At 40.0% G+C, this 24814-nt stretch overlaps 2 protein-coding genes across 2 annotated transcripts in view; one reads left to right on the top strand and one right to left on the bottom strand.

The window, feature by feature from the left end:
* Positions 1 to 897: 897 nt before the first annotated feature.
* On the bottom strand, positions 898 to 5958 carry LOC121304332. Its single transcript, XM_041235406.1, has 2 exons — positions 4482 to 5958; positions 898 to 1542 (listed from the first exon to the last, which is right to left on the bottom strand). Exons 1-2 carry the CDS (start codon positions 4750 to 4752, stop codon positions 1163 to 1165), a joined length of 651 nt encoding a protein of 216 aa, XP_041091340.1. The 5' UTR covers positions 4753 to 5958; the 3' UTR covers positions 898 to 1162.
* A 4153-nt stretch (positions 5959 to 10111) lies between these two features.
* Positions 10112 to 24814, top strand: part of LOC121304187 (gastrula zinc finger protein XlCGF26.1-like) — a 54524-nt gene continuing 39821 nt past the window's right edge. Inside the window, exons 1-3 of the mRNA XM_041235155.1 lie at positions 10112 to 10277; positions 15775 to 15853; positions 23292 to 23784. Coding sequence (XP_041091089.1) covers positions 10112 to 10277; positions 15775 to 15853; positions 23292 to 23784 — 738 coding nt within the window. The remainder of the gene's footprint in view (positions 10278 to 15774; positions 15854 to 23291; positions 23785 to 24814) is intronic.

A 24814-nucleotide genomic window follows, 5' to 3' on the forward strand; every position in this document is an offset into this window, starting at 1 on the left:
CACCCTGGGATCCTTCAAGAAGCTGCTTGATGAGATTTTGGGATCAATAAGCTACTAACAACCAAACGAGCAAGATGGGCCGAATGGCCTCCTCTCGTTTGTAAACTTTCTTATGTTCTTATGTTCTTATACTGTTTAAACTGGAATATTGAAAAATCCTGACTATACATGCAAGTTAGTTACTACCTGCATGGTGATAGTACTGCTACTGATGTAACATTTTAATTTGTTTTTTGATAATTAATATTGCTGTGCTTTTAAAAAGAGAAATCCCATTTGCAATCCGATGCACTGCACCTTGCCTTTTTATTCTGCCTGTATTGAAGACACACGACAAGTAGAACTACGCAGGGCTGGAGGGGATTTGTTTTTACACAACAAATTTCTCTTTGTATGATTTTTGTGTAAAATATTTGTAGAGGAAAGATCAGGTAAAACTACAATTCCCAGATTCCCCCTCACAGCTGAAACAGATTCGCTGGTCTGCTGGACAGAACACCTCGACACACATACTTGCTGTACTGTGACAATAATAACACAGCAATGCTTACTGTGAGACACACAAGGAAATGAGGCGCTGCGAGCAAACATTACAGTGCCTGGGATAGCTGCAGTAAGATGAGCATTTAAAAATTATATTGTATTTGAATAAAGTGTAAGAAGTAGAATAGGACTGTTGGTTTTCAATCTCATACAATATGGGTTCACTCTCATTTTGATGATGCTGCTGCAGACTCTGCACAGAGATTCTCTACTAAAATGTTTCTTCTGGGGACACTAAGCAACCCAACTGGATGTGACATCACCCAGTGATGGGACATGTGATCCCTGCAGCTCTGTAAAGCAGCACAACTGCAAACAGGCTACCAGGAATGGGGTGTCCCGGGGTGTCCAAAGCTGGCTGTTCCACTCCTTGAACCAATTAACCATCCATCCAGGCACAGGAGCAGCACTTTATAGAAGTGAACGTGTTCAATGTGGAGTGGAATGGCCTGCAGGAGCGTGATTGGACACCGCTGATCTAACAGCATTCTAAAGAGGCGGGGCAGTGGCTGCACATCTAGCAGCTGCCTCAGGAGCAAGCACAGTTATGTCCTTGTTGACAGAGTGGTTGGGCAGCTCCCCTTGGGTAAAATATGAATGTGAAGCACACTGCTGGTGTTCAGTAGCAGCTCTGCAAGATGAATAGGCAGCTCAATGCTGCTTGTTTTGTAGGGTTACCTCTAAATCCCAGTTCACATTCAGATGGAGAATCATCACACAGATTGGATCCCAGCTTCTTGTGCTCCTCAAGTGTAAAGACATTATTTTCAGCATGAAGTTCCTCTGCGATGGAGACACATTCCTGCTCTATGAACTCCTCTTTAACAGGAACACATTCCTTTTCAGGGAAGTCTTCATCTTTAATAAATGTCAGCTCTGTAACCTGCATTAGACTTGCACAGCACTCCTGCTCAAAGGACTCCTCTTGTGTGGAAACTGCTTCTATCTTTGGCTCCTCCTGTGCTTCAGATTCAGGGATAGCGTGGCTCTCTCTGGGATCTGTGGGAAAACAAAGTTGTATAAAATTACAACTCTTTCTTACTAGCTTGGCTCCTCTACAAAGCCAGCCCTGTGTTAGAATACTACTGGGAGATGTCTTCAGGGTCTAAATGGAGGTATTTCTCTTATTTATTTTTAAATACAGTGCTCCCAGTTACTTTACCCTGTTTTAACTGACAATTAAAACACACTTTCCCTCCAGCAGGAAACCCCATAACAGCTGAGGTGAACAGAGTGTGTCCTCTAATCCACAACCAAGCCAATCACCTCTTCACACCCAGGAGCATGGCAGTGTGCTCCCAGGAGGACAAAGGCAGCTCTATAGTGCCTGCTAGAGCTCACTGGGGGTCTGCCCAAGAGATACAAATCATGAATGACAGCCTATGGGATCTTGTACTTTTCCAGATACTACAGGATCCTGACCTGGGAATCAGGCTGGATCCAACATTCCTTCTAAAATACTTATGCTAGAGGTGTGATTAATGCTGAAATTAATTTTTGAAATTTGAAAGAATAAATAACAATATATAACCCTAGTACCCTACCCAGAATGCCATGGTTCATACTTTTGAAATGATCAAATATTTATTTCAGCTCCTATCAACATTCTGCGTTGGCTGCTTTGATCAGGGATTGTATCAAAATAACCCCTCCTGCTGCTGTGCTCAATAATGTGCAGCTTGCATTTCAAGTGACTGTTCCTCAGTTATTTCATATAGGGGTGAGCTGGTTTAATAGATACATTCTGGTATTGATCCCATTCAAGTTATTCTACATTGCAATCATCAGGTAACATTGTGTTTGCGTTCCTATGAACAAAGTGAAGGAAAAGGCATTTTCATATGAACATCTTTTTATTCTACATCCTGTACAAAACAAGACTTACTCCTGCTGGGCTTTCTCAGCTGCTGTACCTCACTGGAGCACTGCATCCACTTCTACCTGCCTGTCAATCACAATCATGAGCGCCGCTCTGTTCCAGTGCAAACATCCATTTCTCTACTGCAAACAGGCTTAGAAACCAAGCGGGGAGACTTGCAGTCTCAGCAAAGAGTCTGAGGAATGGCTTTTTGTTAACTCACACTGTATTGTGATAATGGCTTAGATGGAAACGGTCAACACAGAATACAAGTTTCAATGTGTCAGATAGAATAATCAGACAAGAGACTGCAGCAGGATAGTCTGCTTATTCTCAAAGCAGTTTCATTTAAACCAGTGATTTACAAAATTCTCACTTTTTAAAGTGCAGTAATATGTTTTTGTAAAAACTCCACCTGTGTAATAATCATTTGTAACAACACTGGAAGCTTGCTTGTGCAGTGTCACGTGAACTGTAGATATAAATCCAATCACATCCCTTACAGTATTACAGTACATTTGTAATGGTGTGGCTATCCCTGTTGCATGCATCCTGTGCAAACTCATCTCTGCTCTTAAATAATAACCTGTATTAGTAAATGTCTGGGTTTGAAACAATAGGAGCGATCATTTCCTAATTCTGTTTACCATCAGCTCAACAAAGTACTTCATTTATTTTATGGTTAGAATTTTTCTAACAAACAAACTGCAGCATCACACTGTTTTGAGCAAACGATAGAACTTAATATAATACACTGTTATAATATAATATATACTGTAGCTCTATCCATTCTTAATGCACACTGTTATAGTATAATATATACACTGTAGCACTATCCATTCTTAATACACACTGTTATAGTATAATATATACACTGTAGCACTATCCGTTCTTAAAAATACACACTGTTATAGTATAATATACACTAGCACTATCCATTCTTAATACACACTGTTATAGTATAATATATACTGTAGCACTATCCATTCTTAATACACACTGTTATAGTATAATATACACTGTAGCACTATCCATTCTTAATACACACTGTTATAGTATAATATATACTGTAGCACTATCCATTCTTAATACACACTGTTATAGTATAATATACACTAGCACTATCCATTCTTAAAAATACACACTGTTATAGTATAATATACACTAGCACTATCCATTCTTAAAAATACACACTGTTATAGTATAATATATACTAGCACTATCCATTCTTAATACACACTGTTATAGTATAATATATACTGTAGCACTATCCATTCTTAAATACACACCGTTATAGTATAATATATACTGTAGCACTATCCATTCTTAATACACACTGTTATAGTATAATATATAGTGTAGCACTATCCATTCTTAATGCACACTGTTATAGTATAATATATACTGTAGCACTATCCATTCTTAATGCACACTGTTATAGTATAATATATACTGTAGCACTATCCATTCTTAATACATTAAGGCAGGTTGCTGCTGCCGCTCCCTGTATTCACCCAGCTTCGTCTGGAAAGATCGCTGTAAATGAGTGTGGGGAACAATAAGGAAATAGGACTAACGCAAAAGAAGGGGCCATGACTGTACCAGAGGCAAACCCAGCACTGGAGCTGAATACAGTGAAACCATTTATCCAAAAACAGATCTGCAGGCAAACACGATGTGCTGCTGTGTGTTCATATTAGGACACCAATCATTATTGTAACCCTCTGCAATATGGGCTGTGACTGTCTCAGTGGGACTCTATACAAGACATCGCTTTACCAGGAGGGTACCATTTCAGTCTCTCTAATTACAGACTGGCTGAGACTTTCCAATATAGTACTTTCTTAGTTTCTAGAATACCTGTTTAAATATGAATTAGACTCGGTCTGATGCACTGCGTTCTTATAATCTATAAAATAACACAATGCCTCAATTAGTCTCCTTATAACCAACATTAGCACAGAGCTGTGCCATTAACCGCGCTTATAATAAGAGAAATACAAACCAATATCTTTCCAGTAGAAGCTGGTTTGAGGTGTTGGATTGACCGAGCAATACCAGGCAATAAAATCAATCTTACCGTGAAATATGAAAGCCTGTTTCATGTTTGTATCTGCAGTGTTTATACACCCTCGCACGGCTCTCAGCTCGCTCTCTGATATTTCCAATCTCAGCTTCAGACTTTCATTCTCTCTCCTCATTCCAGACATTTCCACTTGAAACTCAGTGAATTTGCTGCCGACAATTTTAGTAACCTCACCCAAGACGGAGTCCACAGCCGCTTTCACTGCGCGCTCGACGGGAGAGGCGAGCTGCTCTTGAAAGAGCGACACGGAGACGCTGACCTCCATCTGCACTGGTTTTAGTGGGAGCCTGGTCTAGCAGAATCCTCTGCTCATCCACAAACACCGCTTCGGTTTGTATTTAGTAAGATATATTTGTTTTATCTTATCCTTCCCATTCAAATATATCCATCACAAACAGACTTGGCAAGCAGTAGCGTCCGTACAGCTCTGCTGGAATTGAAACGCGTTTGTTTCTCAGTAAATAATCTCACTGAAAAGCTCAACCTGTCTGCAGAGACTGACGCGCTCCACTCTGTGTGAAATTCAACGGAGAAATGCGATGCTTTCCCTTTCCCGGAACTACGTGCAGGCAATAAACAAACACAAAACTCACAAATTATTAAAAATAAACATTTCAAGCCAAACTAAATAGTTTAAACAGCTTGAGACAGCGTCTAGTAAGATCAGCAGCGACCCCAGCCAGCCCTCTCTCTGTCCGGTGCTGAGGTGAGCGCGTCCCAGCCGAAGGCGTGCCTGGATGAATCGGCGCGTATCCTTGGCTGGCCTCCCTGTGGAAGCGAGGGCGGCTCGGCGCGGTTATGAAGCTGGATGGCAGGTTCTCCATGGCGGCTCGGCGCGGTTATGAAGCTGGATGGCAGGTTCTCCATGGCGGCTCGGCGCGGTTATGAAGCTGGATGGCAGGTTCTCCATGGCGGCTCGGCGCGGTTATGAAGCTGGATGGCAGGTTCTCCATGGCGGCTCGGCGCGGTTATGAAGCTGGATGGCAGGTTCTCCATGGCGGCTCGGCGCGGTTATGAAGCTGGATGGCAGGTTCTCCATGGCGGCTCGGCGCGGTTATGAAGCTGGATGGCAGGTTCTCCATGGCGGCTCGGCGCGGTTATGAAGCTGGATGGCGGGTTCTCCATGGCGGCTCGGCGCGGTTATGAAGCTGGATGGCAGGTTCTCCATGGCGGCTCGGCGCGGTTATGAAGCTGGATGGCAGGTTCTCCATGGCGGCTCGGCGCGGTTATGAAGCTGGATGGCAGGTTCTCCATGGCGGCTCGGCGCGGTTATGAAGCTGGATGGCAGGTTCTCCATGGCGGCTCGGCGCGGTTATGAAGCTGGATGGCAGGTTCTCCATGGCGGCTCGGCGCGGTTATGAAGCTGGATGGCAGGTTCTCCATGGCGGCTCGGCGCGGTTATGAAGCTGGATGGCAGGTTCTCCATGGCGGCTCGGCGCGGTTATGAAGCTGGATGGCAGGTTCTCCATGGCGGCTCTTTGCGCGCTGGCTTCTATGCAATGCTGACACCGCGCGGGATCCGGAATGGCGCCAGTTTCGAGTTCTCTAATGCGCGTGCTCAATTCCAAAGCCGCAGCTGCGGCGAGCGCGGGGTTTGAAAGCTGCTGAGGGTGTTACATCATCGGAAAGCAGTCGACAGCGCAGCTAGTTAACATTACCCAACAAGATGCTTTTGACAGCACATGTTAACTTGCGCGCTGGTTTAGTACCGTCCTCCAACCGCGGGATCATCCCCGGGCAGTGCGCTCCCTTCAGTTCCTTGCAATTGAATAGCAGTCACGTAGTATTGCCAAAAACATATTGGTCGCGTTCTTATAGTGCAGATTTCCGCAGTTCTGCACAGATAAACCTTCTTCTAGAGCTGCATCCTGACGTCCCTAAGCCCCACCCGCTGTGCAGATGCAGCGCAGCTCAGAAAAAGCAGCTGCGGGGGGGCAATGCTGTATTAAACATAAACAAAAGCATTGTCAATGTTAAAAAAAACAAGTTAGAAAAACGTAACAGCCGTTTAAAGGGGTGATATCAAACACAAAAGTCCAAGAAGCTCCACTTTATCGCTCCATTTTAAATGCTCTTTGTATGACTTGAAGTGACAGACATACACTCACACGCACTGTGACACACACACACACTGAGACACACAGAGGCAGACACACACTGACATACAGTAGCAGTATCAGAATGCAATTTTATTTTCCTGGACGTGCAGTACATGCGACAGTGTCATTGGTACATGTGTCACCAGTTCAGTGAATCTGTCTAGATCATTTGAAACCTTACTGCTGCAACAGTGTTTGCCACTCCTCCTATTTTTGTGTCATCTGCGAATATAACACAAGTTTGCTTACTATACCAGAATCTAAATCAACAATGCAGATTAGGAATAGCAGAGGACCTAATACTGATCCCTGTGGTACACCACTGGTTACCTCACTCCATTCTGAGGTTTCTCCTCTAATCAGTACTTTCTGTTTTCTACATGTTAACCACTCCTCCTTTGAATATTGTGTGCAGTTCTGGTCACCTCGCTACAAAAAGGATATTGCTGCTCTAGAAAGAGTGCAAAGAAGAGCGACCAGAATTATTCCGGGCTTAAAAGGCATGTCATATGCAGACAGGCTAAAAGAATTGAATCTGTTCAGTCTTGAACAAAGAAGACTACGTGGCGACCTAATTCAAGCATTCAAAATTCTAAAAGGTATTGACAATGTCGACCCAAGGGACTTTTTCAGCCTGAAAAAAGAAACAAGGACCAGGGGTCACAAATGGAGATTAGACAAAGGGGCATTCAGAACAGAAAATAGGAGGCACTTTTTTACACAGAGAATTGTGAGGGTCTGGAATCAACTCCCCAGTAATGTTGTTGAAGCTGACACCCTGGGATCCTTCAAGAAGCTGCTTGATGAGATTTTGGGATCAATAAGCTACTAACAACCAAACGAGCAAGATGGGCCGAATGGCCTCCTCTCGTTTGTAAACTTTCTTATGTTCTTATGTTCTCCCTAATCCATGTACATGTGTTTCCTTGAATCCCAACTGCGTTCAGTTTGAGAATTAATCTTTTGTGTGGGACTTTGTCAAAAGCTTTCTGGAAATCTAAATAAACCATGTCATATGCTTTGCAATTATCCATTATCGATGTTGCATCCTCAAAAAAATCAAGCAAGTTAGTTAGACACGATCTCCCTTTCCTAAAACCATGTTGACTGTCTCCCAGTACCCTGTTACCATATAGGTAATTTTCAATTTTGGATCTTATTATAGTTTCCATAAGTTTGCATATAATATAAGTCAGGCTTACTGGTCTGTAGTTGCCTGGTTCAGTTTTGTTTCCCTTTTAGTGGATCGGTATTACCTTTGAAATTTTCCAGTCTGTCGGTACAACCCCTGTGTCAAGAGACTGTTGCATGATCTTGGTTAGTGGTTTGTAAATAACTTCTTTCATTTCTTTGAGTACTATTGGGAGGATCTCATCCGGCCCAGGGGATTTGTTTATTTTAAGAGCTCCTAGTCCCTTTAACACTTCTGCCTCAGTTATGCTAAAGTTATTTAAAACTGGATAGGAACTGGATGACATGTGGGGCATGTTGTCCGTATCCTCCTTTGTAAAAACCTGTGAAAAGTAATCATTTAATGTATTTGCTATTTTTTTTTCTTCATCTATGATTTTGCCATTTGTATCTCTTAGACATTTAATCTCCTCTTTGAGTGTTCTCTTGTTGTTGTAATATTGGAAAAACATTTTGGAATTGGTTTTAGCGAGTTTTAGCACTAGCATCGGCTGCTCTGGCCTTACATTTGTCTGTGAATGGTGAACACTCTTACCCCTATTATGTTGTAGGGGGAGGTCACAAACTGTCCATTCCATACCTTGATTTGTTTGTTTGTAGTATGGAACTAATCGACTTGTGCAAGTATCAGATTAGGTGGTATTCATTAGAATGCACCACGTTACGCACACACCCATCAACGTTTTTCTTACGTTTTATGATGCGTTTTTCAAAGTTCCAAAAATTTGGTAAAAAGAACTAAATGTCAAAAGTGTTCCAGCATTTTAAAACATTTAAAAAAGTGATTTACAGTCTTGTAGAAGTTTTGGAGGAGGTGGATCAGGAGTGGAAAGTGACTTGAAAAACCTCCTCACTGGTCTCCAGAACTTGCCTGTGACCAGAGGTCTGGAACGGAACATTTGACAGACTTCGTCGTAAACTTCTACAGGAACCTAGGAAGTCCTATACATTCATCCTAGGTGTGATGTAAATATAATTCTAATAATATTATTATAATAACATTGAAAGATTATTATTATAACATTGAGCACTTTAGGGATGTAAATAGTTAATTTGTTCATTTTGTACAGTTCGTGTTGTTATTAGGTTTTTGTTCAGTTTTATTCATTGTTTGAAAAGGAAAATATTTGATTTGAAGTAAACAGTTTATTTTGAAAAAAAAAAATCTCATTATTTTGCTTCTTGACATTTACATACTTTCAAGCAAGTGAGTAACAAAAATACAGTCAGGTACTGAAAATTCAGAGCTACTAAAAAATCTCAGTAGCAACATTCTCCTGCACAAACACACAGTTATGTGAGAGCAATGTGCCTGACAGTTGTGGCATATGAACTGAGAGTATTTGTCATGCATACTCATCATGGATACATTTCGGGCACCCCAAAGCTCTCCAAAAAGGCCACCTTTTGAATGAAATATTGGACAAATAAGTAAAAAAGAGGATTACAAAATCTAATTCATGTGGCAATGTATAGCATGTGAGGTGCCAGAAGGTAACATCCCTTTTAGAACTTGCTCAAGAAACTAGTGTATGACTGGCCATAAAGATTTACACAATATTCATTTTTGGAGAGGTTTGGGGACCCTTGGGCTTAGCTTTGTAAAAACTCATGTAGAATTTGATCCCTTTATTCAATCAGTTTCAAATTTTTATCCAGTGTAGTAGACATGTTGGGGAAGCACTGGAAAAAAATCAGACTCTCTTCATGTGCTACAAGGTGAAAAAATGACTATAGAATATAAACAAATGAAAAGCATTTGTTGTTTTTTTTTTTTTTTTTTTCTGGATATCTCCTTCCAGTGTGGTACTGAGTAAGACTTATATCAAATCTGAGGTTTTAGTCCTAATGGCCTTCAAGCCCTGAACCATGCCTGTGCTGTCTATACTTTGGAAGATAATGTAATTTATTTAAGGCCATTCCAAATGCCTGTGGACCCCTGGGGGTTTAAACAGGTTTCGCTTAGACATGCTGTAACATGATCTAACAATAAAAGGTTATTTTCCAAGTCTTGTTCTAACAAGTTGTGTTGAACACTATATTATAACCATTACAAAAAATTCATATAAGTATATTAAGTTTCATCAAAGTACGGCGTCAAAGTTTCGAAAGCTTTCTTTGAACTTGTTTTTAGGTAAATGTCCTCACTTTCCAGTAAGAAATGCTCATTCTTTACGAGTAAACTCCAGACAGTAAGCCTTGGTGTACGACCACATAAATGATTTAGAATTTGACTTAAACTGACATTACACTTTCATCACACCATTAGGCAGATACTGCTTTAGAAGGCTACCATTTGGCATCACCTCAGCGCCTGAGATATTTCAACGCAAAATGTCTGAGCTGCTACATGACCAGGAAGGCACAGTCGTCTACATGGATGACATCCTTGTGTTTGGAAGCACAACACAAGAGCATGACATGAGACTGCATAAAGCCATGGAGACCATTCGAGCTTCAAGGCTGAAACTTAACAAAGAAAAGTGTAAACTGCGCCAACGTAAGCTAGAGTTTTTGGGACAATTGATCAGCAAAGAAGGCATCACACCGAGTCCAGAGAGGGTTGCAGCCATTACAAGTTTAGAGCCACCACGAAATGTGACAGAACTACGGAGACTTCTAGGAATGATAAACTACATAGGCCGATACTTACCAAACCTCTCCAACATCTTGCACCCTTTAAATGAGCTGCTCAGGTCCGATACTGCATGGTTATGGGGTCCACCTCAAGACAAAGCTTTCAACAGAGTTAAAACCATGGTATCTTCTGCACCTGTTCTGGAGTTCTTTAATCCGAACAAACCAATAGTAGTAAGTGCTGATGCCAGTAGCTATGGCATAGGCGGCATCCTTCTCCAGCAACATGGTAAGGAACTGAAACCAGTAGCTTTCTGTTCCCGTACCTTTACGGATGCAGAGAAGCAATACACACAAATAGAGAAGAAGTGCCTGGCTAGTGTGTGGGCTTCAGAACGATTCTACCAGTATCTATGTGGACTGGAGACTGTCACAGAGACGGCTGAAGTGGGCGGCGTCAGAACCAGGAATGGAATACACAGAGACAGGACAGATGAATTGAAATGATGATGGCGCTTGCTTGCGCCGGTTTATTGTAAATAAAAGGGTTTAAACAAACAGAAAACAACAGGACACGGCACTCTATGCCAAAATAAAAAGACAAACAAAAACGGACTAACACTAAACAAAAATACGGTGAGCAGATACTTTATGTTGTTATTATTATTATTATTATTATTATTATTATTATTATTATTATTATTATACTTATTATTTCCTCTGTCTCCAATCCCGTTCTCCGCTCACCGAACACCCAACCGCCAGTATGTGACAACGTGCATCTATATATACTATTGTGCTGGGATTCAATTACCAATTAATTATTCACTTGAATCCCAGCACGTGAATTAATAAAGTGCAATTCCCCGTGCTCACATATTACTACATTTTACTTGCAGTGAAGTGCTGTGCAATCCTCGTGCCTAAATACACATATACATTTTAAACACTTGTGTTACACAGACCCGTTTATATCCTGTGTACCAATGTCTATACACCAACATTTAAACACACCACATGCAACACATAACAGATAATATACACAGGGGAGGGCACTTTGTCACAGAGACCTATAGACTTATAACAGATCACAAGTTATTGGTGACACTAATAAACAGCAAGGATCTGGACAGAGCACCAATCTGATGTCAACGTTTACTGATCAAAATGATGAAGTTCAATCCAGCTGCTGAATGTGTGCCAGGGAAGCACTTGCTCATAGCAGATGCGCTATCGAGACACCCAAGGAAAAACACAGAACCGGCGGACCTAGAAGCAGAAATACAAGCATATGTCAAAACCCCATTGAAGAACATCGACCAGCGAGAAAATCTGTGCAAGAACAGATCAAACAGGAGACACTGGGTGAGTCAGCTACAGTGTGTGCTGAACTACACGCTAAATGCATTGCCTGAGTACTTCAGAGATCTAGTCAAGCCAGCAAATGCATACTTTACAGAAAGAGGACAACTGAGTGAACTGAATGGATTTCTAAAACGAGGCAGTCAAATTGTTATTCCCTGCAGCATGAGAGCAGACATGATAGAAAAGATACACCAAGGTCAGCAAGGCCTAACCAAATGTAGAGAACGATAAAAACAGTCTGTTTGGTGGCCAGGGATTGCAAATGATGTAAAAGAAAATTGCCTGTCATGTAAATACTGCAATGAAAACAAACCTAGCCAGCGCAAAGAACCTCTCATCACAATCCAGCTGTCCGAGCTTCCATGGCAGAAGTTAACTGCAGACTTATGTGATACAAAGGGAGAAACTTCCTTATTGTTGCTGACTGCTTTTCACGATTGTTAGAGATATTACACTTACCAAAAAGTAACAGTGAAATAGTGATTGCAAAGCTAAAGAGCGTATTTGCAAGATTTAGAATAACTGAGAAGATAGTAACAGATAATGGACCGCAGTTCATTGCTTGGCAATTCAAGCAGTTTGCAACGCAGAAGGACTTTGAGCATGTGACTTCTAGTCCATATTTTCCACAATCCAATGGCATGGCTGAACGAGCAGTCAAAACCGCAAAAGAGATACTCAAGCAAGCTGACCCTTACCTTGCTTTACTGAACTATCGTTCAACACCCACAGAGGCAACGCAGGAAAGCCCAGCAAGACAGACTGATGATGGGAAGAAGAATTCGCACCACAGTTCCAACAATGAAGCAAAATTTAACCCCAAAATGGCCTGATCTAAATGTATTAAGATAGAGTGACGCAAAAGCAAAGCAGAGTTACGAAAAATACTACAATGGAAAACATTCCACAGGACCACTTCCACAGCTGAGTATCAGGGATAGAGTTCAAGTGAAGACTGATGGTGAAAAAGAATGGAACACAACTGGAATTGTTCAAGGCAGATGTGCAACACCGAGCTCATAAATTGTCCAGACAGAGCGGGGAGACACCCAGAGGAGGAACAGGAGACACAATAATAAATAATGAGAGAACACATTCACCAACAATCGAAGAACAACATGCAATACCAGAAGAGATACAACATAACAGTAGCCAATCGCCACCGAGAGCTGAAACAGCACAAGAAAGCAACAGCCAAAAAGACACTGTAGATCCACCAAGACCAATTCCAGAAGGACTCATAACCACCAGATTGCTAAGCCAGTCCAATGTTTAGATATCTAGATTGGGAAAGGATAGAGGGTAGAATAATCCCTGTCCTTCCCAAAAGTGTTTATGGCAGTGTACCCATTGCCTGTAGATAGCCAGTTAAGAATTTTATTTAAGAGGGGAGATGTGATGAGTTGCCATTGTTCATATCATAGCAGTTAATAAAGTTATGCTGTTTGTATAGGCATGCGCCTTGAACAAAGAATAACTAAAGTAAAATAAAGAACACGTGTGTTTGATACCACTGTCTCGCACTGCTATACGGTAGTAATAGTTACTGTCTGGAAGTTTACTCGTAAAGAATGACCTTTCTGCTCCCCTGTGCTGTATTTACCAGAAACAAGATCACCCGCCCTGACCCCTCCGAGACTAGCGAAGAGAAAGCGGTGAAACTGCGCGCATGCCCACGCCATTGTGGACCTTTGTGACAGCAACGCTCAACCTCTGAATTAACCTGATATACTTCTAAAAAACATTATCAGGGGTATAGTGTTAGTGTTTGAACAAATCATTTTGAAGAAGATGACAGGAAACAGTAATATCGATGCACAAAACACAGATTCTATATCTGTGAAAAACTCGCCGCATCGGCGCTGCTTCCGTCACAGCGTCCCGGTTGATAATATAAGAACATAAGAACATAAGAACATAAGAAAGTTTACAAACGAGAGGAGGCCATTCGGCCCATCTTGCTCGTTTGGTTGTTAGTAGCTTATTGATCCCAAAATCTCATCAAGCAGCTTCTTGAAGGATCCCAGGGTGTCAGCTTCAACAACATTACTGGGGAGTTGATTCCAGACCCTCACAATTCTCTGTGTAAAAAAGTGTCTCCTATTTTCTGTTCTGAATGCCCCTTTTTCTAAACTCCATTTGTGACCCCTGGTCCTTGTTTCTTTTTTCAGGCTGAAAAAGTCCCTTGGGTCGACACTGTCAATACCTTTTAGAATTTTGAATGCTTGAATTAGGTCGCCACGTAGTCTTCTTTGTTCAAGACTGAACAGATTCAATTCTTTTAGCCTGTCTGCATATGACATGCCTTTTAAACCCAGAATAATTCTTTTTGCACTCTTTCTAGAGCAGCAATATCTTTTTTATAGCGAGGTGACCAGAACTGAACACAATATTCAAGATGAGGTCTTACTAGTGCATTGTACAGTTTTAACATTACTTCCCTTGATTTAAATTCAACACTTTTCACAATGTATCCGAGCATCTTGTTAGCCTTTTTTATAGCTTCCCCACATTGTCTAGATGAAGACATTTCTGAGTCAACAAAAACTCCTAGGTCTTTTTCATAGATTCCTTCTCCAATTTCAATATCTCCCATTTGATATTTATAATGTACATTTTTATTTCCTGCATGCAGTACCTTACACTTTTCTCTATTAAATGTCATTTGCCATGTGTCTGCCCAGTTCTGAATCTTGTCTAGATCATTTTGAATGACCTTTGCTGCTGCAACAGTGTTTGCCACTCCTCCTACTTTTGTGTCGTCTGCAAATTTAACAAGTTTGCTTACTATACCAGAATCTAAATCATTAATGTAGATTAGGAATAGCAGAGGACCTAATACTGATCCCTGTGGTACACCGCTGGTTACCACACTCCATTCTGAGGTTTTTCCTCTAATCAGTACTTTCTGTTTTCTACATGTTAACCACTCCCTAATCCATGTACATGTGTTTCCTTGAATCCCAACTGCGTTCAGTTTGAGAATTAATCTTTTGTGCGGGACTTTGTCAAAAGCTTTCTGGAAATCTAAATAAACCATGTCATATGCTTTGCAATTATCCATTATCGATGTTGCATCCTCAAAAAAATCAAGCAAGTTAGTTAGGCACGATCTCCCTTTCCTAAAACCATGTTGACTGTCTCCCAGTACCCTGTTACCATATAGGTAATTTTCCATTTTGGATCTTATTATAGTTTCCATAAGTTTGCATATAATAGAAGTCAGGCTTACTGGTCTGTAGTTACCTGGTTCAGTTTTGTTTCCCTTTTTGTGGATCGGTATTACGTTTGCAATTTTCCAGTCTGTCGGTACCACCCCTGTGTCAAGAGACTGCTGCATGATCTTGGTTAGCGGTTTGTAAATTACTTCTTTCATTTCTTTGAGTACTACTGGGAGGATCTCATCCGGCCCAGGGGATTTGTTTATTTTAAGAGCTCCTAGTCCCTTTAACACTTCTGCCTCAGTTATGCTAAAGTTATTTAAAACTGGACAGGAACTGGATGACATGTGGGGCATGTTGTCAGTATCTTCCTTTGTAAAAACTTGTGAAAAGTAATCATTTAACATATTTGCTATTTTTTTTTCTTCATCTACGATTTTGCCATTTGTATCTCTTAAACATTTAATCTCCTCTTTGAATGTTCTCTTGCTGTTGTAATATTGGAAAAACATTTTGGAATTGGTTTTAGCTCCCTTAGCAATGTTCATTTCTATTTCTCTCTTGGCCTTTCTAACTTCCTTTTTGACTTGCGTTTGCAGTTCTGTGTACTCTTTCTGTGTACTTTCTTTTTGGTCCTTTTTTAATGCTCTGTAAAGTGCCTTTTTAATATAGGGCTATACCAACTCTGGCATGAGGGAGGGAGTTACCTGAATTAAAATTGTATTCACTGTGAAAAATATAGAGCGACAAACAGCTCGTTAAATTTAAAAGTTAATTTTTTTATTCTTTAAAGGATCGCCAGTATCGCAATTCCCTTGCGGTCCATACTCGGTGAATTGGCACACCGCTCTGCACAGCGTGTATTTTGGGATTGGTATATTCGTGGTTCCGCAGCGCCTCCCTGTTCTGTGGGAGGCAGAGCCGCTCAGACACTGAGGGGGAGCGGAGAGGAGGTGAGCGAGTCCTTGTTGAGGTGCACAATGTGTTTTAAACTACAGAAAGCTGTCATCTTGTATTGTTTTGAACGGGCCGGGTTGTTTTTGTGCGTGTTTTTCTTTTTTCTTTTTTTTTCTGTTCGTGAGACCGCGTGGAATTTAGAGATTAGAGATCGGGAATTTTTATCGTAATGATGGTAATAGGAGCGCTTTCCAAAACGTGAATACTGCAGATCATATTGTTTGACACTGAACACGCCTGTCCTTTAATGAATTTGAAATCATTTTTAAACATACTTTCAATTAAGTTGTCCTGCATGTTTTTTTATTTGTTTATTTCTATTCATGCGGCCATGTGGAACTTGGAGACTAGAAATCGGGGATTTTTATAAATGAGATTAAATATATTTTCTGTAGCAAACTGTTATTATTTCACTGACTGGAATGTGTTAGAGTATCGTAATGGTTGTAATATGAGCGCTTTCCAAAACGTTAATACTGTGCAGATCCCATTGTTTCACACTTACATGAACACGCATGGGAAACCGGCTTTCTGTCCAATGAGTTTGAAATAATTTTAAATATACTTTCAATGAAGTGTATCTGTGTTTCCTTTACTAGTTTTATTCTGCTGGTATCATTTAAAACACTGAGGGAGACCTCGATTCCAAACTCGCTTTGGAGCCTCACACAGTGTTTTTAATATTGCTGCGTGAAAGAAACACGTTTTTATTTTGCTACAGGATATCTGGTGCTAGACAAGGTTAAAATAAATACTAGTTTACAAGCCTTGCTTTCAGACAGTGTTGCACTTCCTTGATCACATGGGGTGAAATTGTCCCCTCCCCTTGAACGTCTTCTTTCACAGTAACTTAAACTGTATTCTTGTAATCTCATAGTGCTGTATACACCTGTGTAAGTGAACTGAAGCAAATAGTATATGTAAAAAAAAAAATGTGGAGATGTGGAGTGGCTGCTAACAGCTCTCACCTGAAGAGAAGACGAGACGGTCACATTCACTGACGAGACGGGCCGAGCGAGTGACTAGAGCACTAGAGCCTGCTGCACACCCCACTGACAATACCTGAAGTAAGCTTCTCGTTCTTTTCATTCAGCTTCAATCAGCTTCATACTCTCTCTGTATTATGCCAGAAGAGTTAATGTGTTACTTGGCAGGATTGTAATTGTGTGCAATGCTTTGTTTATTGTTATATTTTTGCTTAATATTACAGAAACATATCTGAAAGGCTGATAGTTTAGCACAAGAATGCTCATTACAGTACAGTTAATCTCTGTTATTGTCACAGATTAAAACGGGCTGTTGACTTGCTTTTAAATGTATTTTAGTCGATCTTTTCCATGATTCATTTGTGACTTTCTTAAATCAGCAGTACTATGCAAGTTATTGCTCTGCACACAGAGGTGCCTCAAATCAATCCTATGCACACATTTGTAAGTGTCACATTTTGACTTTGTAATACCAAGTTACTGATAATACATTTTCTTGGGATAAAGGGAAGTGTTTTAGTGATTTAAAAATAATGGTGTTTAAATAAAACCAGATGTCACATCCATAACATTTTTAAAATGTATGTCGTGGAATAAAAATGTTGACCCTTTCTTAATAGTAAGTGCCCAGATTTGCATTCTGGATGTGGCTGTTGTGGGCGTGACTGGTAGTAAGCGTGATGAGATTGAAAGTAATCCCATGTTTTATCATGCACAAGCTAAATATTAATTGTAATCACTAAAGGGCACCATAGCACACTGTCATGAGACCATATAAACAGATCACAAGACCAAACAATCTTGCTGCTCATTTTAATGGGGATTAAAGTGTTTTCTGTCAACTGCTGATCTTATGTTGTTGTGTTCATGTTGGCGCTCCTCCTTAGTAAAACGCCCAGCACTGTGCAGTGGCGCTAGTTAAAACGACACAGTTAGTGGCAATGTGCTGAAAGCACACGTACGCTCAAATACACAAACCTTTTAAACTGAAGTGACATCATGTTAGTTCAGTGACTTCATTCAAAGCACTTGGATTGCACTGAGCATTCTGTAACGCGTTATTATAACAACTCAGGACGCATTTCAAGAAGCTTTATTTGTTATTTCTGTGCAGCTTCCATGTTTTTATTTAATAGGGCTGCACTGATAATTGTTAGCCTGTCGGCATGGCGCTGATATAAGGAAAAAAAACACAATTACGTACTAATGATGCTAAATAACGTTGATGGTTTAAAATGATTATTATTTGTAATTGTGTATCTTGCTCAGTCTCATTGGTAAGGGTGTATTCGTGGCTTTTTGAAGCTGTAATTGATTACTGTGCTGTCTTGTTTAGTAACAAATTCAGGTTTGGCTGAATTTTGTAAGCGGATATTTTCACGCCATCTTTTTGTTTTTGATGAAGTGCACAGTTGAAGTTGTGCTGCATTTAAGCAGCGTGTGCTTCCAGTAAGAATGGAGCGAGCTCTGCTGTAGTTCACATTGCGTCGGATGCATTTCTTTTCTACTGTACAGTACAGGTAGAGGTTATGAGACGCAGTGCTGGACAGCAAGTGCCTCTACAAGTTAATGACATTTTGTAGATATTTTTTCTACAGAATTTTTTTTCTTGTACAAATGCAAAGTGTTATTTTTGTTTGACTGTTATAAAACAGGTGTGTAAATTTATTAAATACAGTCAACCCTCTTTATACCACCTGGTAAGGGCCATGGGCAAAAATGGGCAGTAAGCAAGGGTGGCATTATAGTGAGGCTCAACAAATAATAATAATAATAATAATAATTAATAGCTAGTTAACCCCTCTGCCAGAATATAAAAGCCTGCAGCTTTGCTTGTTGGGAGAAGGGTGTATTCGAGCAGAGAGCGAGTGAGGAGGTAAAAGCCAATTCAGTATAAACAGTTGCTGTACATGCTACTCAAAACCAGCACCATACTTGTTTGCTTCTATTTGTTTGACCAGCATGCCCTTTTGTTTTGTGTTTGTTTAAATCTGTTATTTACTATTATTTAATAAAAAGAACTGAAGGCCGTAGCATTTCAGTTTTGCCCCACCAGTACCAGTTTATTTTGGTTTTGTGTTTCTGGTGTAACGTCACCCACTGCAAACCATCTTGTTCACAGCCTCCTATTAAAAATAACACATTTGCAATCATTTTAGCCTTGGTGGAATGCAGAAAATAACAATGTTGGAAAACATGGATTGAGAATTGATTAGCAGTTTGCTACGCATGTGGACTGGCAGAGTTATACTGGTGTTATTTTCTGAAAAGAGACTGATATTGCAGATAGCAGACTGTTTGGTTCAAATTGCATGCACTGCTAGCAATTGATAGAGCCCTTGCGTCTACAAGCTTCTTGCCCAGCATTGACTGCAAGCTAACAAGATAACAATGCTGTGGACCAGAAGGGGCCAGGCTCTAAGACTTTTGGAATGCAAAGCATAAAGGGGCTAAAAGGCTCCCAGGGGCTGGCGTTGGACCCAAAGGTTCTCAGAGAGATCCAAAGAGATAATGCCACTGGAATCAAAGGGTCTCAAGAAGATGACAAAAACCAGATGTATGGACCTTTTGGGCACCAGGAGTCTGAAGAATGCACTGAGTTCAGAGGTTGTCACACTAGACTACACACACAGACACACACACACTAAATTAAATATATGGTAACAGAATAATGTGTTGTACCTTTGCTACTGGTTAAGTGTCAGAGAAAGAGGAGGTGGACCATCTATACAGAAGGGTATTTAATGTCATGCAAACATTGTAATGATGAGTATTCTGCTTGTCCTGTACCTGGGACCAGACTCCCTGCATATTTCAATAAACCTAACAACTGATTGAAGAAAAGGACTCTGTGCATTTTCTTGAATCTACTTACTCACCATCCTTTTTTAAGTTGCATGAAACTATAAACAGATGTGGCAATGAATTAACAATGTTAAGTGAAACAAGTCAGAGTTTTAGCTGTAAAGCTCCTACATAAGTTGAGGGGTTTTTTTTTGTGCATTTTCAAATTAACACGTGAACCACCGAAATTTCTGACTAGTTACAACTGCCGCAGCAGTTCATTTGGCGTTTATTTTAAAACAGCTTTGATATTAAAAACAAACAATCTGATACAACTTCATATTTGTTTTTATGAACACTACATATAACATTTGCACAGCAAAAACACTATATACATTTTTTTCAAAAAGAGCACATGTACATAAATATGAAACTATAATAAACATTACACAATAAACTACTGTGTAAACAGGTGTAGAAAGTTGTATGCACATACAAAATTATAAAAAATAACATGTTATAAAAAAATAGCATAAAACAAAAATATAACAAGCGATGTGAATGTGCTTTGAGGGAAACAGAGTTCAAAGGCATCTATTACAGCTGTCTAATTAGTACAATCCACACAGAAAACATGCTTTTCAACTGTGCCAGTGCATGTACCACAGACTGCCTTTTCACAACAGGCACACATTCAAAGTGTTTCTGTTGCATTCTCTGATCAAAATGTTTCTGCCAAAGCTCCAGGGCTTTCTGCAAAATGAAGTACCTCTGGGAATGAGTGTTCCCGATGCACTCCTTGTACAAAACAATAGCCAGGTCCAAAAACATAAAAAATCAGCCACAGGTCACCTGCGAGAAGCACCTTTGACAGAATACTGCCGTGCTATTTGATCAAGCACATCCACACCATACTTTATTGCATTGTGAAATGAAACACTCTCTGGCTTTCATTTAGCATCATTCCTGATAGTCACTGACTTATGCAGAGAGCTTATAATAATAATAATTGTGGCAGGTCATTCCACAGCTGTGGGGCTCTGAAGCTGAACGCTCTGCACCTGCCTTCTTTCTCTGTGTCCATGGAATACGTTTCATGGGTAAGAAAATAAATGAGAGTTATTGTTTATATTTCGACTAGCCGTCTTTCTCTGTGTCCCATTAGTGCTGCATGAAACGGTTATGTAATCGATTTATTCTATCAATTATTCAAAACTCAAAAGTATAGAAAATGGTATTATTCCCCACAAACTTTGCTTTTGTGACCAGGACAGTGATATTTCAAAATATCACTATTTCCAATGGGAAAACGGGCAAATGTGTGTCTTTTTGTTCACATAAAGTCAGAAAAAAACAACATATGAATCCAAATTAACATGTATTTATACTAAAGTAATACAAAAATGACTACAAAAGATTTAGAAGTGAGTAGTTTTTTGAGATTTACGATTATACTGTAAATGCAGTATGCCCATTGCCCGTTTTCCCATTGGAAATAGTGATATTTTGAAATATCACTGTCCTGGTCACAAAAGCAAAGTTTGTTGGGAATAATAGCCATTTTCTGTACTTTTGAGGCATAAGCAATTAGGAAATAACACTTACTACCCAGGAACAAAAAAAAAAAAAAATTGTTACACAGTATAATTTAGCTTTTTGGAATAAAGAATAGAATAACGAATAGAATAAAGACGCAAACAGGGGAAAGGGTAAGAGACAGCAAGCGTAACACACTGGAGTTGAGAAATACACACAAGGATCACACAAAGGGTGTGGGGCTGACAAGAGACATGTACGTTAAATCAAGTGCAACCGTACCCCAATTAAACAACAATTTGAACGCACTGAATTTATGAACTGTTAACATAACTTTCCCAAAGTATTTAATCAAAGAGCTTAGTTTGATTCAGAATCCCCCCCCCCCCACCCCCCAAAAAAAAAAAGGAAGTACGGTGTTGGAGCTAGTTCAAAATATGTAATTATTTATTCAAATTAATAAACGATAAATGCGTTTTTTTTAAAATGTGAAATTTAATGTTAACAAGAAACACTTTCCAATAAAATCACATACAGATTGAACACAATTTACTAACATCCCTGCAAGTCACACACATCAGCAAAAATCCCAGACACTAGCAACACCGGCAACCACCGTGAAATCCCAGCTACTGATAAGTAAGTAAAATAAATATTTTCGTAATATTAGGCCTTTAACTGACAAAGTGTTAGCTGAACTGACACAACTTAATGTATTAATTACATCATTGGCCTTCCTTTCATCTCGTCATTTTACTTTTTTATATTTTGTGATTCTAAGTCCAATTTAAAAAAAAAAATTAATAATAATAATCATGCTGTTATGATAAATCATTGACTGTTTGCATAAAGAGCAAGTCACCATGCCAGTGGTTCCAGGAAGAAAAAAATCCCATGCCTTTGACGTTTTTTTTGCTTCACTGCTTTTGGACGACACTGCCCTGGTCCACTGGAACAGGTGGATATAGACCTGGAGTCTTTGTTTTTTGCGTTCGAGGACGATAAACTCATGTCCGCCATTTCAATATTTTCACCTGCTTGCTTCTGAGTGCTCACTGTTTATTAAAGAATCACCCGCTTCTGTGAGAACAAGGCTTAAGCACACTCTATGGGGCAGGTCGGGGGTCAATGAATCGATGATAAAAATATTCATCGATGATGGCAAAATTCGCAGTTAATCTATGAAATTGAATAATTGTTGCAGCACTAGTTTCAATGGAACACTTGTCATGGGTAAGAAAATAAATGGGAGTTATTGTTTACATTTCTATATAGGATGAGTTGTCAGACTGATGTGTAAATAAAGACAATAACACAGGTTTCTTTAAATGACCGATATGCATGTTTTCAATTCTCTGCTCCATTTCTGATTAAATCTTAATTGGCACGGAATGACCACCTTGAAGTAGAAACACACAAGTGACACAAATGACAGGCTTGTTGATTTAAACACTTCCACCTCTGTTTTTGGGAAGGGAAGTGTCTTCACACAAAGGATGGTTGATATGACATCATCGGGCACGCACTGCAGTTCAGGGGTTATGTGCGTGCATATGCAAACGGGTGCATGTAAACAGGCTCAAATGATAAGAGTCTTTGAATCTGATAGAGCCTCAGCCAGCTCAGGTCCAAGTTGTAAGTGTAAACACACCAATAGAGAACTGATCGTAATACTTCATTTCTTTTTTCTGTTTTCAGGACTGTCTTATCTTGGTGAAAGCAAGGAACAAAGATGGAGCCTGTTTACATTAAACAGGAGGTTCTGGAATTGGTACCTATCTGCATTAAACAGGAGATGCCTGAACTGGAGCCTGTCCACACTAAAGAGGAAGAGCCTGAACTGGAGCCTGTCCACATTAAAGAAGAGACTGAACTGGAGCCTGTCCACAATAAAGAGGAGGAGACTGAACTGGAGCCTGTCCACAATAAAGAGGAAGAGACTGAACTGGAGCCTGTCCACATTAAAGAAGAGACTGAACTGGAGCCTGTCCACATTGAAGAAGAGACTGAACTGGAACCTGTCCACATTAAAGAGGAAGAGACTGAACTGGAGCCTGTCCACACTAAAGAGGAGGAGACTGAACTGGAGCCTGTCCACATTAAAGAGGAAGAGCCTGGACTGGAGCCTGTCCACATTAAAGAAGAGACTGAACTGGAGCCTGTCCACATTAAAGAGGAGTCTATTGACTTTTTTAAGGATACAGAAAAGATATCCCAGCCAAAGAAATCACATCAATGTAATGAATGTGGGAAGAGCTTCAGCTGGCCAGGAAGCCTAAAAACACACCAGCGACTTCACACTGGAGAGAAGCCATATCACTGTACTGAATGTGGAAAGAGCTTCCGTGAGTTAGGAGTCCTAAAAAAACACCAGCGAATTCACACTGGAGAGAAGCCACACCACTGTATTGAATGTGGGAAGAGCTTCAATGTGTCAGTAAGCCTAAAAACACACCAGCGACTTCACACTGGAGAGAAGCCATATCGTTGTGTTGAATGTGGGAAAAGCTTCTCTGAAAAAGGAAAACTAAAAAGACACCAACGAATTCACACTGGAGAGAAGCCGTATCAATGTACTGAATGTGAGGAGAGTTTTAGTCAGTCAGGAAACCTAAAAAGACACCAGCAAATTCACACTAGAGCCAGCCTCCCTCCCTCCCAGTCCCTCACCTCTCCACCTTGCTTGTTTGTGTGTGTGGAGAGCTGTCTGATTCCTTGTCTCTCTCTCACTGTACAGTAAATGAAGGGGGTCCCCAGGAGTGAGAGCCAGCCTGAATTGAGAGACACTGAGAAGGGGAGCATGTCAAACTGAAGGAAACAGACCCATTCTTTCAGAATGAACTGCATTGGAAATTAATCTGTCATCATGCTGTGAGGATTTATGCCAAGCTTGTTTCTGTGAACACATTAAACAAAGCTGCTAATAACATATTTTTAAATACCATTATTGTACCAGTGTGGGTGAGACAGAAGTGAATTGTTTAAAAGAAACTAACCCTAAGAATATCTTCATGGGTGTGGAAGCAGTGTGTGCTTCAATTATTTTAAATGGCGCATGGGAAAATAAATTGGACCTGACGCACGTGACAGGCTCTGAATAAATGCACTGCTAAGGGTTAAAGGGCACATACTGACTTTTTTTTATTTTATGTAAGGGATTACGTAAGGGATGCTTCCCATCTACCTGCATGGACCTCTCAGAACTACGTTTCCCATCATGCTCTTGCTTACTTGTAACTGAGATGGATTTACCAGTGAGCAGGAGGATGATGGGAAATCAAGCTATTAAAAGAGAACAACTTTACACATTTCACTATTCAGAAGCCGTTAATAATTTGTATGGATTTTCCACTGAACTGTTGTGAAGTGTTTTTTTTTTCTTTATTGCTTTACTGCTTGGCTCCACTATTTGTGCTGCCAGGAGCAATGGATCCTCAAACAGGTTTGGACTATATATGTATGTCATGCATGTGGAAATGGGAAAAACAACAAACAAAATTCAGCATTATTTTAAAACATTAAGGTCACAGAAAATGACTGACATTTATTTAAAAAAACAAACCTTTGGAATATCATATGTTGATATATATATATATATATATATATATTATATATATATATATATATATATTATATATACACTGAACAAAAATATAAACACAACATGTAAA

This window comes from Polyodon spathula, chromosome 37, assembly GCF_017654505.1.
Source record: "Polyodon spathula isolate WHYD16114869_AA chromosome 37, ASM1765450v1, whole genome shotgun sequence".
Lineage (NCBI taxonomy): Eukaryota > Metazoa > Chordata > Actinopteri > Acipenseriformes > Polyodontidae > Polyodon > Polyodon spathula.

Bases quoted from the DNA above. Each gene is read 5' to 3' on its own strand.
- LOC121304332 (XM_041235406.1), bottom strand. From the start codon at position 4,752: ATGGAGGTCAGCGTCTCCGTGTCGCTCTTTCAAGAGCAGCTCGCCTCT. The intron at 1,543-4,481 runs GTAAGATTGATT...GTTTTCCCACAG, and splicing joins ACAGGCTTTCATATTTCACG to ATCCCAGAGAGAGCCACGCT.